Source organism: Macaca fascicularis, chromosome 12, assembly GCF_037993035.2.
Source record: "Macaca fascicularis isolate 582-1 chromosome 12, T2T-MFA8v1.1".
Lineage (NCBI taxonomy): Eukaryota > Metazoa > Chordata > Mammalia > Primates > Cercopithecidae > Macaca > Macaca fascicularis.
This window is the reverse complement of record NC_088386.1, coordinates 57,353,759-57,366,966: the sequence shown is the minus strand read 5'-3', so window position 1 is coordinate 57,366,966 and position 13,208 is coordinate 57,353,759. Positions and strand designations below refer to the sequence as shown.

Here is a 13,208-nt window from a genome sequence, read left to right as displayed (position 1 = left end):
GTGCTTTCTCCTTCACCATGAAAAGCCTAGCAATCCTGGGCAACATGTGGGGTAGGATGATGACTAAAGGGGCTGACAGTAAGAAGAAAATGCATAGTAGCAAAGGTGGAGGTGTTCTTTTCACTTTCTTATCTCACATCTCTGTTGCCTTACAAAAGGTTTAAATGTATTCAGGATTAGCATCTGGACAGAAACATGGCCCAGGTATATAGCAAATGGACCTCTTGTGAGACAAGAACTGAGCCTAAACCTAGCTTAGGATTGGGGGGCTGAGGGCAAGGCATCAGATGAGAACCTTTTGTAAGACTCAGAACTAGTCATTCTGAGACATTCCACCCCCAGATTACAAGTTCCACTAGCCATCCAGGAAATTCATATAAGGTTTATCTAGCAGACCATATCTCAAATCTCTCCAAAATTAAATGCTTACTTATCTAACTGAATCTTAAAAATGGATTATGTTTCAAAGTTCAGAGAAAAGCATGATACATACTATACGCCCTTCAGTTGCTTCTCCCAGCAGTCCTCCAAATGTGATGACAGGAGACATACACGCGCAGTAGAGAAACAGAAAAGATGCTAAGCACTGCAAGCTGAAAGCATCTCTGAAGTCACTCCAGAAGTATGGAGCTTTTCTTTTGATATCTAAAATAAGTCCCCCAAAAATCCTAAGACAGGGGGGGAAAACACAATAGTGAAACCCAAATATAAAAAAACACACAAGTCAAAATGCTCATTGCTTTGTTGCCAGGTCACAGTATACGTTTTCCATCAGCAGAGGTGAGACCCACATAACCTGCTGCATTGTATTATAATAATCTACAGGGAGGCACTGCACAACTATGTTACTCAATTCCTAACCCAATATCGTGTCAACCACCAAAAATCCCAGGTTCTCTTAAACAAGGTTCAGAGCTGTTCACCAATCATAATCCAAATAATGAGATTCAAGGATTACTCTAATCTCTGTGCCATTTCTACGTCAACCTACTCCTCCTAAACTCAGGCCTACCACCCTCAATTATTGGCAGTATTTCTAAATGTTTAATTCCATTTAGCATAGCAGGGAGGGAGGGAGGGAGGGTTAGCTGGCTTTTCTATACTCCAGTAGTGAGCATCACCCTAGAGAGAAAAAGCAATGTTTAACCATAGCTCCAGTTACCTACTCTCTCAGCCAAACAAACAAACAAACAAAAATCCCTCACTAGATATTGTTGCAGGACGACATCTAAATGTCCTTTTGGATGGCAGCAATACTTAGTAGAGACAGATAGGTTCCGGAGCTGTTTTCATTTTTAGAAAACTAGGAGGGAGTCCTTAATAATAATCAAACTAGATAAATGTAATTTTGATCCACTCTTACGTTAACACATCCCAACATCTGTGATTCACAAGACAATAGTGACCTTACTTGGTATAAATTCATTTACTCCAAATATATCCAAAACCATATTGAAACACTTGAAAGAGAATTTTTTTGGGGGAAAAGTATTAAACTGTGAAATGGTGCTTTAAATTTGAGAGCTTTTAAAAAAATCTATTAGAAATGAGACCATTAATAAGTAGGTATTCTCATTTTATGAACATCTAATAACAATATGCAGACTTAACATTTGTCTACTGTAAGTTGTTTTGTTCCGTGGAATAATGATGTGATAGCAAAATGAATTAGACTATGAGTAAGTTCCTACGTGAAGGTTAATGTTAATGGTGAAAAAAACTTATGCTCCAATAAACTGCCAGCGTGCTGAGTATACTTGGATCACACAAAACTGTTACATTTTTCTTATTTATTTTATATATAGGAATATTCATTTGGCAGTCCTAGAATCACTTCAGAAAGGATTGTTCTTTTTAGAAAAAAATTCTGGTTAGAATTTGAAATAAAAGATGTACATATTATGAATAATTAAAATATTTTACCATGTAATTTCTCTGATCTGATTTATCTGTAATCGTTACATAATAATAACTATTCTACTATCACGCAGGTATAAGATCACTATATTTTCCTATGATTGGTTCCATCAGAGAGCTATGGAGTAGGAGAGGGTTGAGAAGAATGAAACTTCAATTGAATAAAAGGACATTTGAAACTCAGAGAAGCTTGCAGAGAACCTGTGAAATATTTGTACACATAAAGATCACCTTAGGCTTCTCTACCCATGTTTAGTAAAACATACACATATATATTTTTTTATTTTGGGGATCATTTCTGAATAATTTGTTAACTTATCAAAGTCACAATTCAAAACAGATTTACTCTACCAGTCTATTTAGGCATTCATTTATGATTTATATCCCACCTAATCCCAAAAAGAATTTGAGGTGGTTATGAGCTATTAATTAGTAATTAATATTTATAGTTTTGATAGCACTTTATATTAGACCATTGATTCTAATCAATTACTTATTAGAGCATACATTAGTCTGAATAGTTGTTATAGTACTGTGTATAAATGTGCTTTTAGCAGTAAAAATCTAAATCCGGAAGTGGGAGTTCATTACAGAGAACAGTGCAAGAGCAGCCCAGATGTACACCAGCAACTCCAGGAGAGCAGATGAGTAATGGATACTTCAAGTCATGTCAGCAACAGAATCTGTGGAAGAACTCTGGAGAAGCGAAGATACCGGATATTGGTGACCTGGGAGGATTTAGGAAGCAGTAAGGAAAAGTGAACTTCGAAAAAAATCTAAGCTATGTGGCATGTTACACCTGAGAAAGAGAAAAAAATACCAACAAAAATAAAAAGACAGCATTCAAAAGTATGAAAGCAAACAGAATGAGTAACAAAGGTTCCAGTGAAGGGAAAAGGAAAAAATTGTTTGAACCATCTCAAATTAGGTATCAAGCCTGAGGAAGACATTAAAGGACATTTCTTCAGAGACAACACATAGATAAATGGAAAGAACACAGAATTAAAATGCAGAGTGCTCAGGAACTGGAAAGTCAGCTTAGAGGACACATTGCAAGCAGTACAGAAAATGGCCTTGAGGGGAGGGGAGCACCAATCCTGCAAAGTCTTTGCATCTGCCTTTAATTACAATGGAGGCTATACACATATTCCCTAAAGAGAGACCCACCCAAGGGTTTCTGATTTTCTGCTCACACATTGCTTAGAGAGAGACAAGCTGTCAAAAAAAACCATAAAGCACCATTTTAAGAAATAAATTGAAGCTTTCATCTCTTCAAAGATGTGTGATTAGAAAATAAATCATATAGCTCTTTCAAATCACAGCCGTAAAAATAAAAAATACCATTATATACCTCCTACTTGCATTGAATGAGATAGGGCCTACAAGACTGAGTTGTTGGTATTTAGTTTTATTTCTATCTTGAACTTGAAGCTTTCAATGGGTTCTTTTGGAAGGGTCAATTGACGGTTTTCCTTTTCATTCTAAGAATCTGGGAATGCATTTTATGCACAGCAAAATGAAAGACTAGGTAAAGTATAATGGAAGGGTGTCTCCACTGTTTTAGTTTAACAGTAATGACAATCATTAGCAACTTCAGAGAAATCAAACTAAATGGCATTTTCACCCTCAAAAAGCAGCTATTAAAAGTATAAAATAAATTAGATCTCAAAATAGCAATTCCTAACAGAGAAGAATGGTATGTCATTTGGTCGTTGAAGTCCCATAGAAGTGATTTTCACTAACCTTCCAGTTCTCTGGAGTTCAGGTCCACTATGCCCTCCGTGGGGCTCTGCTTCCCCATGAGCTGCTGTTCCATTTGGTACAGCAGGAATCTTCCTCTTCTCCTGTGGAGAGTTTCTTTGTTCGTGTGTTTTGTTTTATTTTAATTTCAGGTGTTAATTGTAAATAACAGTAACAGTTCATTTTCCTTGAAGCAATATGCACAATAGCTGAGAACCTAGGCTCTGTACTTATTTGTTGCTTGACCTCTGGGAAGTTATTTAGCCTTTTAAAGTGTTAGTTTCTTCCTCTGTTTACTGGGGGTAACATCAGTATCTATCTTATAGTGTGGCTAAGAGAATTAAATGAGGTGATGGACACTTATTTATTCTTTCAACTAATACTGAGTGCCTAGTGTGTGCCATTCATTGTAATGAATGCTAGAGCTGCAAAGGTGGGCAAGAAAAAGCATCCTGTTAGTGAAAAGAGACAATAACCTTAAGATATCAGGTACAGATGGGAGCTATGAAGAAAAATGAAGTAAGGGAAGGGGAAAGAGAGAGATCAGGATGCGGGTAGGTTGGCGTGAGGAGGTGTTAAGTATGGTGGTGTTATATGCCTGGCATAGTTTAATTGTTCAAAGAACAGTAACCATCATCACTATTTTTAAAGTATATTTCCCTGTGTGATTCCAGCTAGTATCTTTCTACCCAGAAAATAGTTTACGATATGGGTCTCTTTAACTCATAGAGTGTCAAAGATGGTTGTAAAAGGAGGCGTCTAATTTAACCAATGACAAATTAGTGGAGATTCAGGTAAGTATTGTTTTCCCAAAGGTCTATTCCATCCACTTTTGTTGGTGAACATGATTTTTTTAAAAATCAGAAATTTCTACCTAAAATCCTACCTATGGTGATCTTAGAGCACACCAATGTGTTCAAAAGCACTTCAAAGGATAATAGGAAAAATCTTAAGTGGTGAAATTACGATTTTTACTTGACCACCATTCCAAAATAGAATTAGTATAAACATGAAAAACAAAAGTGACTCATAAACTGATCTCACTTACCAGGAGACATCTAGGTAGAATGATACAGGTTTAACATATAAAAAAGGTTTTGAAAAATACACAATATAAGAAAGTTTATTGCTTAATATTTAACAATTTCCCCAGGTAAATAGATGGACGCAATAAGACTAAAGTTCAAAGATAAAAGAGAAGCATCTATTAACTGATGAAGGAACTGTCTTTACAGGTAAATAGGATACATTAATAAAGGGATTTAAGAGTTATCCTCAGTACCTACTTCCCAATCACCCAGGAAAACAATTCATAGCTTTCACAAGTCTCAGAAAGCAAGTATTATTATGTGGTCTTCTGGGAGAATACTACTGACTAGATAAATTAACTCTATTTTACAATGACAAAACTAACAGAAGGTGATGTTTTGGGAGCCAAGCAAGGAATGTATATTAAGGAAAAGGGAGTCATCAACTCTTAAATGCTGTTCATTGATAGGTTAGATAAAATGCAGGTTGAGAATTGACCATGGGACTTAGCATTGTGGAGATCATTGTTCGCGTACATATTTTAGTGAAGTGGTAGGGGCAAAAGCCTCTTGGAGTGAGTGTTAAAAGAGAATTAGAGGAGAGTAACTGGAGGCAAGTAGGGTAGAGAACTCTTCTGTGGCATTTTGTTGCAAAAGGGAATGAATAAGAGTGGCAGGCTGGGTAGTGGTATCAAGAGAGTTCTTTTATTTAAGATTGGTAAATTTAATAGTATGTTGTATGCTAATAAAAGTGATAAAATACAGAAAAAAGGATTTGATGATATAGAAGAGAAAGAGGAGAATTGGTACAGTTGCGCTCTTGAGTAGATGTGAAGAGATAGGCTCTTTCTAGTGCACAAGTAGAAGGCTGACTTTGGCTAGTTCATCAATAGTAATGAACAGGAAGGCAGAGTATGTGCATGCAGATGCTGGCCGGTGGGTAGGTATGATGGTAGCAATCTATAGGAGTTCTTTTTTGATTGTTTCAAATTTCTTAGGGAAGTAAAAGGCACATCAGCATATCAGAGTGAGGGTCAGAAAGGATGTGCTGAAGGCTTGAGGAGAGAAGAATAAGTGTGAATTAGTTATCAAGTGAGAATGATTGGACTAGGGAAGTGTAGTATGATGAACCTGCAACACGAAGGGCTCACTTAAGGTATGCGGTCATGAATTTACGTGAGACCAGTCAGTGTAGTTACATGTTTTCCTTCCGCTTCAGCTTCATCAATGTGGTACAGAGTGAAGTGTTGGAATTCTCACAGGGTTATGGTTTTGATAAGCAAGTACATGATATAAGAGAAGAGCAAATAAGTTGAGGGTACACAAAAGGGAGTGATTTTAATGACTGACACAAAGTTCTAATGAATATTTTCACAGTTATCCCTGGAGGTGACAGGTTAATCTTCTCTTAACTGAAAGGAAAAAAAGTATTTAAAATGCTGGGATTTGCACATTTCAAATGAATAAAAAAGATGGAAATTATCCCAATGGTAAAAATATTTGGGCCAGGCGCGGTGGCTCACGCCTGTAATCCCAGCACTTTGGGAGGCTGAAGTGGGCAGATCACGAGGTCAGGAGATCAAGACCATCCTGGCTAACACGGTGAAACCCCGTTCTCTACTAAAAATACAAAAACTTAGCCGGGCGCGGTGGTGGGCGCCTGTAGTCCCAGCTACTCTGAGGCTGAGGCAGGAGAATGGCATGAACCCGGGAGGTGGAGCTTGCAGTGAGCCGAGATGGCGCCACTGCACTCCAGCCTGGGCGACAAAGCAAGACTCCATCTCAAAAAAAAAAAAAAAAAAAAAAAAAAAAAAAAAAAAAATTTTGAATGAGTATGAGGTCAGAATGTTTAATACATATTAACTCATTTCACTCCATCTAATAGAAAACATAGCCTCATGCTATCTATTATTCAATTACAACATGCATTTTTAAAACATGAATGTTGAAAAGAAGCATAAAGCATATCTGAAATTCAAATTTGTTGTATAGAACTATGCTGTCTAATATGATAACCACAAACTGCATATGTCTATTTACATTTATGGTAATTAAAATGAAAAATTCTGTTCTTTAGTCACAGTAGCAACATTTCTAATGCTTACTAGTGGCCTGATTACTAGACAGCATAGATATAGAATATTTTCATTATTGCAGAAGACTGTTGGACAGTGCTGATATAGAGCATCAACAGAGAGGTTAAAACATTTGTTCAAGGTCATACATATATAGACAATTGCAGAACCCAGATGCCCTGATTCTTAATTCGATGTTCTTTTTACGACTGCCTCTCAATACCCAGAATCCAATAATTAATTCTGATTTTAAAGGGTGTCATAAAATCATAAACAATATTGGCCTCCCGTCACTCAACTTGCCTCAAAAACATTATTGTTCACAAAGCTGTTTTCAAAAACACTTAACTTCATCTTTAATGTTTCAATAGCTAATTGGTGTTATAATGAATTTTAAAGCCTCATTCTGAATGTGTTAATATTTTGCTGAATTTCTCCAAATAATATTAATTAAGGAGTTTCTACATATTCAGGAAGCATTATATTGCCTTTTATAATATCATTAGTATAAAGATGTATTCTACAAGTACAGGAATGAGACAATCTATAACCCCTATAATTAATTATTAGGCAACTGTTTTTATTTTAGTAATAGATCAACTGAAATATGTGGTAGCAGTTACAGAATCACAAAATGGTTAAGTTTTGAGAAAAGGAAACAGTCTTTAATAATTATGAAATGACTTCAAAATGAAAATATAAAAATGAGGTATCCATAGAGTTTCTTTAAACTGACAGTGAAATTGAGATACCCTTTTTAAGTACTCATGGTTGAGTGGTACAACTGCTCATTTGCCCACCTCTGGCAAAGCAGAAAAATTTCTAATTCCAGAGCTGGGTCAATTAGACCATCTGTCGCTTCCAATAGGGCAGCAGAGTCAGACCAGGCTGAACTCTGCAGGGCAAAGGCCAAAGGCAAGACTAAGTACGTAACAACTTGGGAGGGCTGTGGGAGGCAGATTCAGTAGGCATAGAGGTGGCAGTGTGAGGAGTGAGCTTAACAAACATTTGGTCATCATTCTTAATAGTCATGACTGCAATTTAAAAAGTGACCCTAGAAAATAGCAATGCTTTATATTTCTATCTTTCTGGATTGTATGATGGGTAAAATATCCATTACATGTTCATAAGCAAAATTTAAAAAATCTTTATATCACACATCCACACAAAAGCAACACAAATATAAGAATTACAATTTTAAAATCTTCCCAATATTTACTGTGATTAGCAGTAATAAATGTGGAGTTTTCTACATAATATGATTAAGTCATGTCTTTGAATTTTCCTAATGCTTGCCAATTTCAAAGTGATGTATCAAAACATAGAAGGACAGTAATGGGCGTTCTCTCAGGCCATATTTTATATTGTTATTACAATTTTAATCTTCCTCTTGTATAATACATGTTAAGTAGGAGCTAAAATCTTTCCAGGTATATGGCACTGTTTGATTAGTAGGTTGTCATCAAACTGCCAAGTTTCTCAGTAATGTGTGTTGGAGAGTATTAAGAAATATCTTGTAACTTCATGCCCCTTCTGCCTTCGAGGCTATCATTTAAATCATTTGAATCTTCTTGATGGATTATGCTATTTTGAAACATGCATTTAAAAGACAAAAAATATTCAATTTCAAAGAATGTCTTCAAATATACATACCTGGGAAGGTACATTTTTGGGAGGCTCTATTCGGATGCTTGGATCCCATTCTCCAGGAGGGAGAACAGTAACCTGATCCAGAAACTCATCAATTCCTGATACCAAGTCATTACGATCTTTAGCTTTATAAGCCACATCATGAAATACCTTTAGAAGAAATAGAAATATTATTTATAGTTTAAAAATAATTATAAAATATTAATGTGTTCAGTGTTTTCAACACAGTTATCTCACATGTGATTATAACAATTTGAAGAAACAGACAGCTCTGACTCTAAAGAAGTTTATAATGTAAAATATTATAATTTATTTTATGGATCCATATAGGTAACTATTTTTCTTAAGATGTCAGATGAATGTTGAAATTTCTAGAGGGAAGGAGGAAGGGAAAGAAAAAGGAGGATTAAAGGAAGCTCATTAAACTAGAATTAGGCAAAAGTTATTTATGTATGGGAAAATCAGTTTCTGGAGGAAGCGGTTGCTTAAAAATAGAAATAAAAATTTGTAAAATGTGTTGGAAATTTCAGCAGTATTTATACCTGGCATAAATTAATTAATTTAAAGGGTTAATTTTATTTCAATTTTGAAAATAATACTAAGGTTATAAATTAGTATTTTCTGGATATATAGTCATTCCTCAGTATCTTTGGGGGACTGGTTCCAGGATTCCCTGCAGATACAAAAAATCTATGGATACTTGAGTTCCTTATATAAAATGGAGCAGTATTTGCACATACCCTATGCATATCCTCCTGTATTTAGAGGGTCCCCAACTTTCTATAGTTTCTCTTACAATCTTTTGATTTTATGATGGTACAAAAGTGACATGCATTGAGTAGGCTCCTCAACTTTCAATGGGGTTAAGTCTGGATAAATCTATCACAAGTTGAAAACATTGTAAGTCAAAAACATAGTTTCCACTTACGATATTTTCAATGGGGGGACATAACCCCCCATTGAAAGTTGAGAAGCATCTGTACTTTAAATCATTTCTAGATTATTATAATATCTACACAGTGTATATGCTATATAAATAGTTGTTATACTGTATAATTTTTATGCATATGGTTTTTATTGTAACATTGTTATTTTTTATTGTCCCCCCTGGAATATGTTTGATTTTTGTTTTTAGAGGCAGGGTCTCGCTCTGTCATGCAGGCTGGAATGCAGTGGCACAGTCATAGCTCACTGCAGCCTTGAACTCCTAGGCTTAAGCTCCTGCTTAAGCTCCTAGCTTCTGAGTAGCTGGGACTACAGGTGTGTACCACAAAACCTGGCTAATTTTTTAAAAAAATTATTGTACAGACAGGGTCTTGCTATGTTGCCTGGGCTGGTCTTGAACTCCTGGTCCCAAACCATCCTCCGCCTTGACCTCCCAAAGTGCTGGGATTATAGGTGTGAGCTACTGTACCCTGACTTTTCAAATATTTTTGATTTGCAGTTAGTTAAGTTCAAGAGTGCAGACCCTGAAGATACAGAGGGCCAACTACATATTATATCTTTGCAGTACAGAAAGTGTATTTCCACACAAAGTATGAGTTACATTTCATACTTATTCCCTCCACCTCCCCTCCACACACATGTGCTGTGTTAGTCATTTAGGGTGTTCACAGATATTCTAGGTTTTCTTCTAGACCACGTGGTAAGATTGTACTTCTTTGCCTTCTTTGATATTTGGATTAGGTATATTCTACTTGGGTGTACATATGTCACTTTTGAATGGAAGTTATGAGTACCAATGTGTGATTTATCACATTGCTTTTTTTCTGGTTTAGTGACTGAGAAAACACAGGTACAGATAGAGCTTCTATAAGTGCAGGGAGCCTAAGTGATTATAATGAGCAGAGTCTCTCTCCTAGATCTTGATGAACATTTAGCATGATAGAAATAAACCCTTATTGTTTTAAGCCATTAATATTTTAGTTGGTTATTCCTGTAGCCTAACCTAATTTATCTTAACATATCAGGAATTATGTACTTAATATAGTAAGTGTGGAAAATAAAAGATAAAGAGAAAAAATTTATTTACACTGAACATAATGTAAATATTTCTGGAACTTTAAATTTCACTTGGGATGAAATGATACAAGTATTTGAGACTAGGGACTCCTATAGTGTTCTTTATGCTGGCCTAAATTACAGTGACCAAATGTCCCCAAATTGCCGGGAAAATCCTGCTTTCAAATATTCTATTCTACTTTCAGACCATTTATTTCCATTTCTGGTTTGATACTCAATATAAACTGCTAAGTAATAATGATCATTTTAGAAAGCTTTTTCTTGACTTTCCAACTAAGAACACTTCACAAAACATTATTGGTCTGATAAACAGACTTTGCTTAGGATAATACAAAAATATCAAAGATCTATTAATGGTTTAGTTGTATTTTGAGAAGGAGATTTTTCAAATATTAAAAATACAGATTTCCATGCCACAGGCCTCTTCTAGAGATGGTTACATGGCCCTGAGACCTAACTGGAACACTTAAGAATTGCAAAAGTTCTTAGTCCTCAATGAGAGTTTAGCAACTCTACTATTTTCCTGTTAGTAACAACTCTCTTGAAATCTTTCTTAATTTGATCACATTTAATTAGAAAACTGCTTTGAAAGATCACATGATCCTATACCCTGTTTTAGGTAGACAAATATCCAAATTCATCCAGGACAACAGATTTCCTATTATTTTAAAGCTCCCTAAAGGTATAGATGCCATAATTTGTATAATTTTAAATCATACATAGTACTTACTATTGTTTCCCTATCACCAATTTTATCAATAACCTAATTATTTTACATTCCTCTTCTACCTTTTCTTTGTCTAGCTAACCTAACAGTCTGATTTCAGTTGACCCCCTGACTTCCCTGATCCCCTTCTCAAACAAGATGATATGCTTTGTTAATAATCTTAACATCATCTCCTTCTTGATAGCTTTCACTGTAATTATAATTATTCATTATAATTAATTATTAATTATATAATTAGTTGTTCAATGCCTGTTTTCTCTGATAAAACATGAGCTTTGAATGTTCACTCAGTAAATATTTATCAAACTATTTAAGTGCTAGTGATAGAGCAGTGAACAAAACCAAGAAAAATTCACCCCCTCATGGGGCTTACATTCTAAGGGGAGGGATGAGATGGAAAATAAACAATATAAATGAGTGTATATTTTGGTAGACGATGGAAAGTGTTATGGAGAAAAATGAAGCAGAAAAGGGGAATAAGGGTATGACTGGGGACTGTTGCAATTTTAAATAAGGTGATTAAGGAAGGTCTTAATGAGTAGACATTTCAGCAAGGACCTGAAGAAGGTAAGGATGCTTGCCCTGTCATTATCAGGAACAAGAGCTTTCCAGGCAGACAGAATTACCAGTGTGGAGTATGCTTTGAGAAGCGGCAAGAGGGAAAGTAGCAGATGACGTCTAAGAGGCAAGGTGGGAGCATGCTTTAAAGTAGCAGATGACGTCTAAGAGGCAAGGTGGGAGCATGCTTTAAGAAGTGGCAAGAGGGAAAGTAGCAGATGACATCTAAGAAGCAAGGTGGAGGAGGTGGAAGGACATCTTGTAGGACTTTGTAGGTCATCATAAGAACTTAGACTTTTACTCTGAAAGAGCTAGGAAGCCATTAGAAAGTCTTCAGCAGAAGAGGGATTGCTCTAGCTGTTGTGTTGAGAATAGGATGAAGTGGGGTAAGGGCAGAAAAAAAAAAGAGGCTATTGCAATAATAGAATAATAATGGTGACATGAACCCAGTGATGACAGTGGAAGCCAGGGGGTAACAGTGCAGAAAATGAGAACTGCAGTGGTAAGATTCTGGATCTATTGTGAAAGTTAACCCAGGAAGATTTGCTGATAGATTGGATTTGGGATGTGAAAGAACTAAAGCAGTCAAGGATTATTTCAGGGTTGTTCTATGAGGCCAGTGACCATGTCTTTAATTTCTACCACCTTATCTCTAATATATAGTAGGCAATAAGTATATACTAATCACAAAAAAACATGAAATAAGTCCAATTATTATCATTCCCGGTTTAAGGATGAGGAAACTGAGGCAGAGAGAGTTCAGGTTATTTAACTTGTCCAAATTCATACCACCAAGAAATGCCTTTCCTTCTTCCCTCCGTTTCCATTCCTCTCCTCCTCTTCCTTGCTTCCTTTCATTTGCTTCTTCTTATAAGATAGGAGATTCTACATCATCCTTGTGAACAGATAGAAATGATATAGGAAGGAGGAAAAAACTTGTGATGAAGAAACCAGAATGAAAAATTAAGGAGAAAAGTTCTCAACAAGGAATTAGGAAGAAATTCCAGCATATGAGGTTTTATTTCATTTTCTTTTAAGAATGTTTTTACTATTCTTGGATTTTCAGATATTTCTGATAGTTCTTTCGGATATTAGAATAAGCTTTTCAAGCTCCTCAGTAAATCTTGTTGGAATTTGGATTGGAATTGCACTGATTTCTCTCTCACCAGCACTGCTTGCCTACACTGTGGCAATCACCTCTGAAGTGGTCTCTCTACTTTCATCCGTGCTCCTCCATGGTCTATTCTGAACACAGCAGCCAAGTGACAATTTTTCTTTTTTTTTTTTGGATGGAGTTTCACTCTTGTTGCCCAGGCTGGAGTGCAGTGGTGCAATTTCGACTCACCACAACCTCCACCTTACAGGTTCAAATGATTTTCCTGTCTCAGTCTCCTGAGAAACTGGGATTGCAGGCATGTGCCACCACGTCCGGCTAATTTTGTATTTTTAGTAGAGACGGGGTTTCTCCATGTTGGTCAGGCTGGTCTCTAA

At 36.0% G+C, this 13,208-nt stretch overlaps 1 protein-coding gene across 20 annotated transcripts in view; it reads right to left on the bottom strand.

Moving 5' to 3' along the window:
- Positions 1 to 13,208, bottom strand: part of SLC4A10 (solute carrier family 4 member 10) — a 391,994-nt gene that overhangs the window by 87,103 nt on the left and 291,683 nt on the right. For all 20 annotated transcript variants that reach the window (XM_065525564.2, XM_065525565.2, XM_005573309.5 and 17 more), the window contains 3 exons: positions 8,414 to 8,560; positions 3,661 to 3,761; positions 494 to 668 (listed from right to left, as the gene is read on the bottom strand). In XM_065525564.2, the coding sequence (XP_065381636.1) occupies positions 494 to 668; positions 3,661 to 3,761; positions 8,414 to 8,560 (423 nt within the window). The remainder of the gene's footprint in view (positions 1 to 493; positions 669 to 3,660; positions 3,762 to 8,413; positions 8,561 to 13,208) is intronic.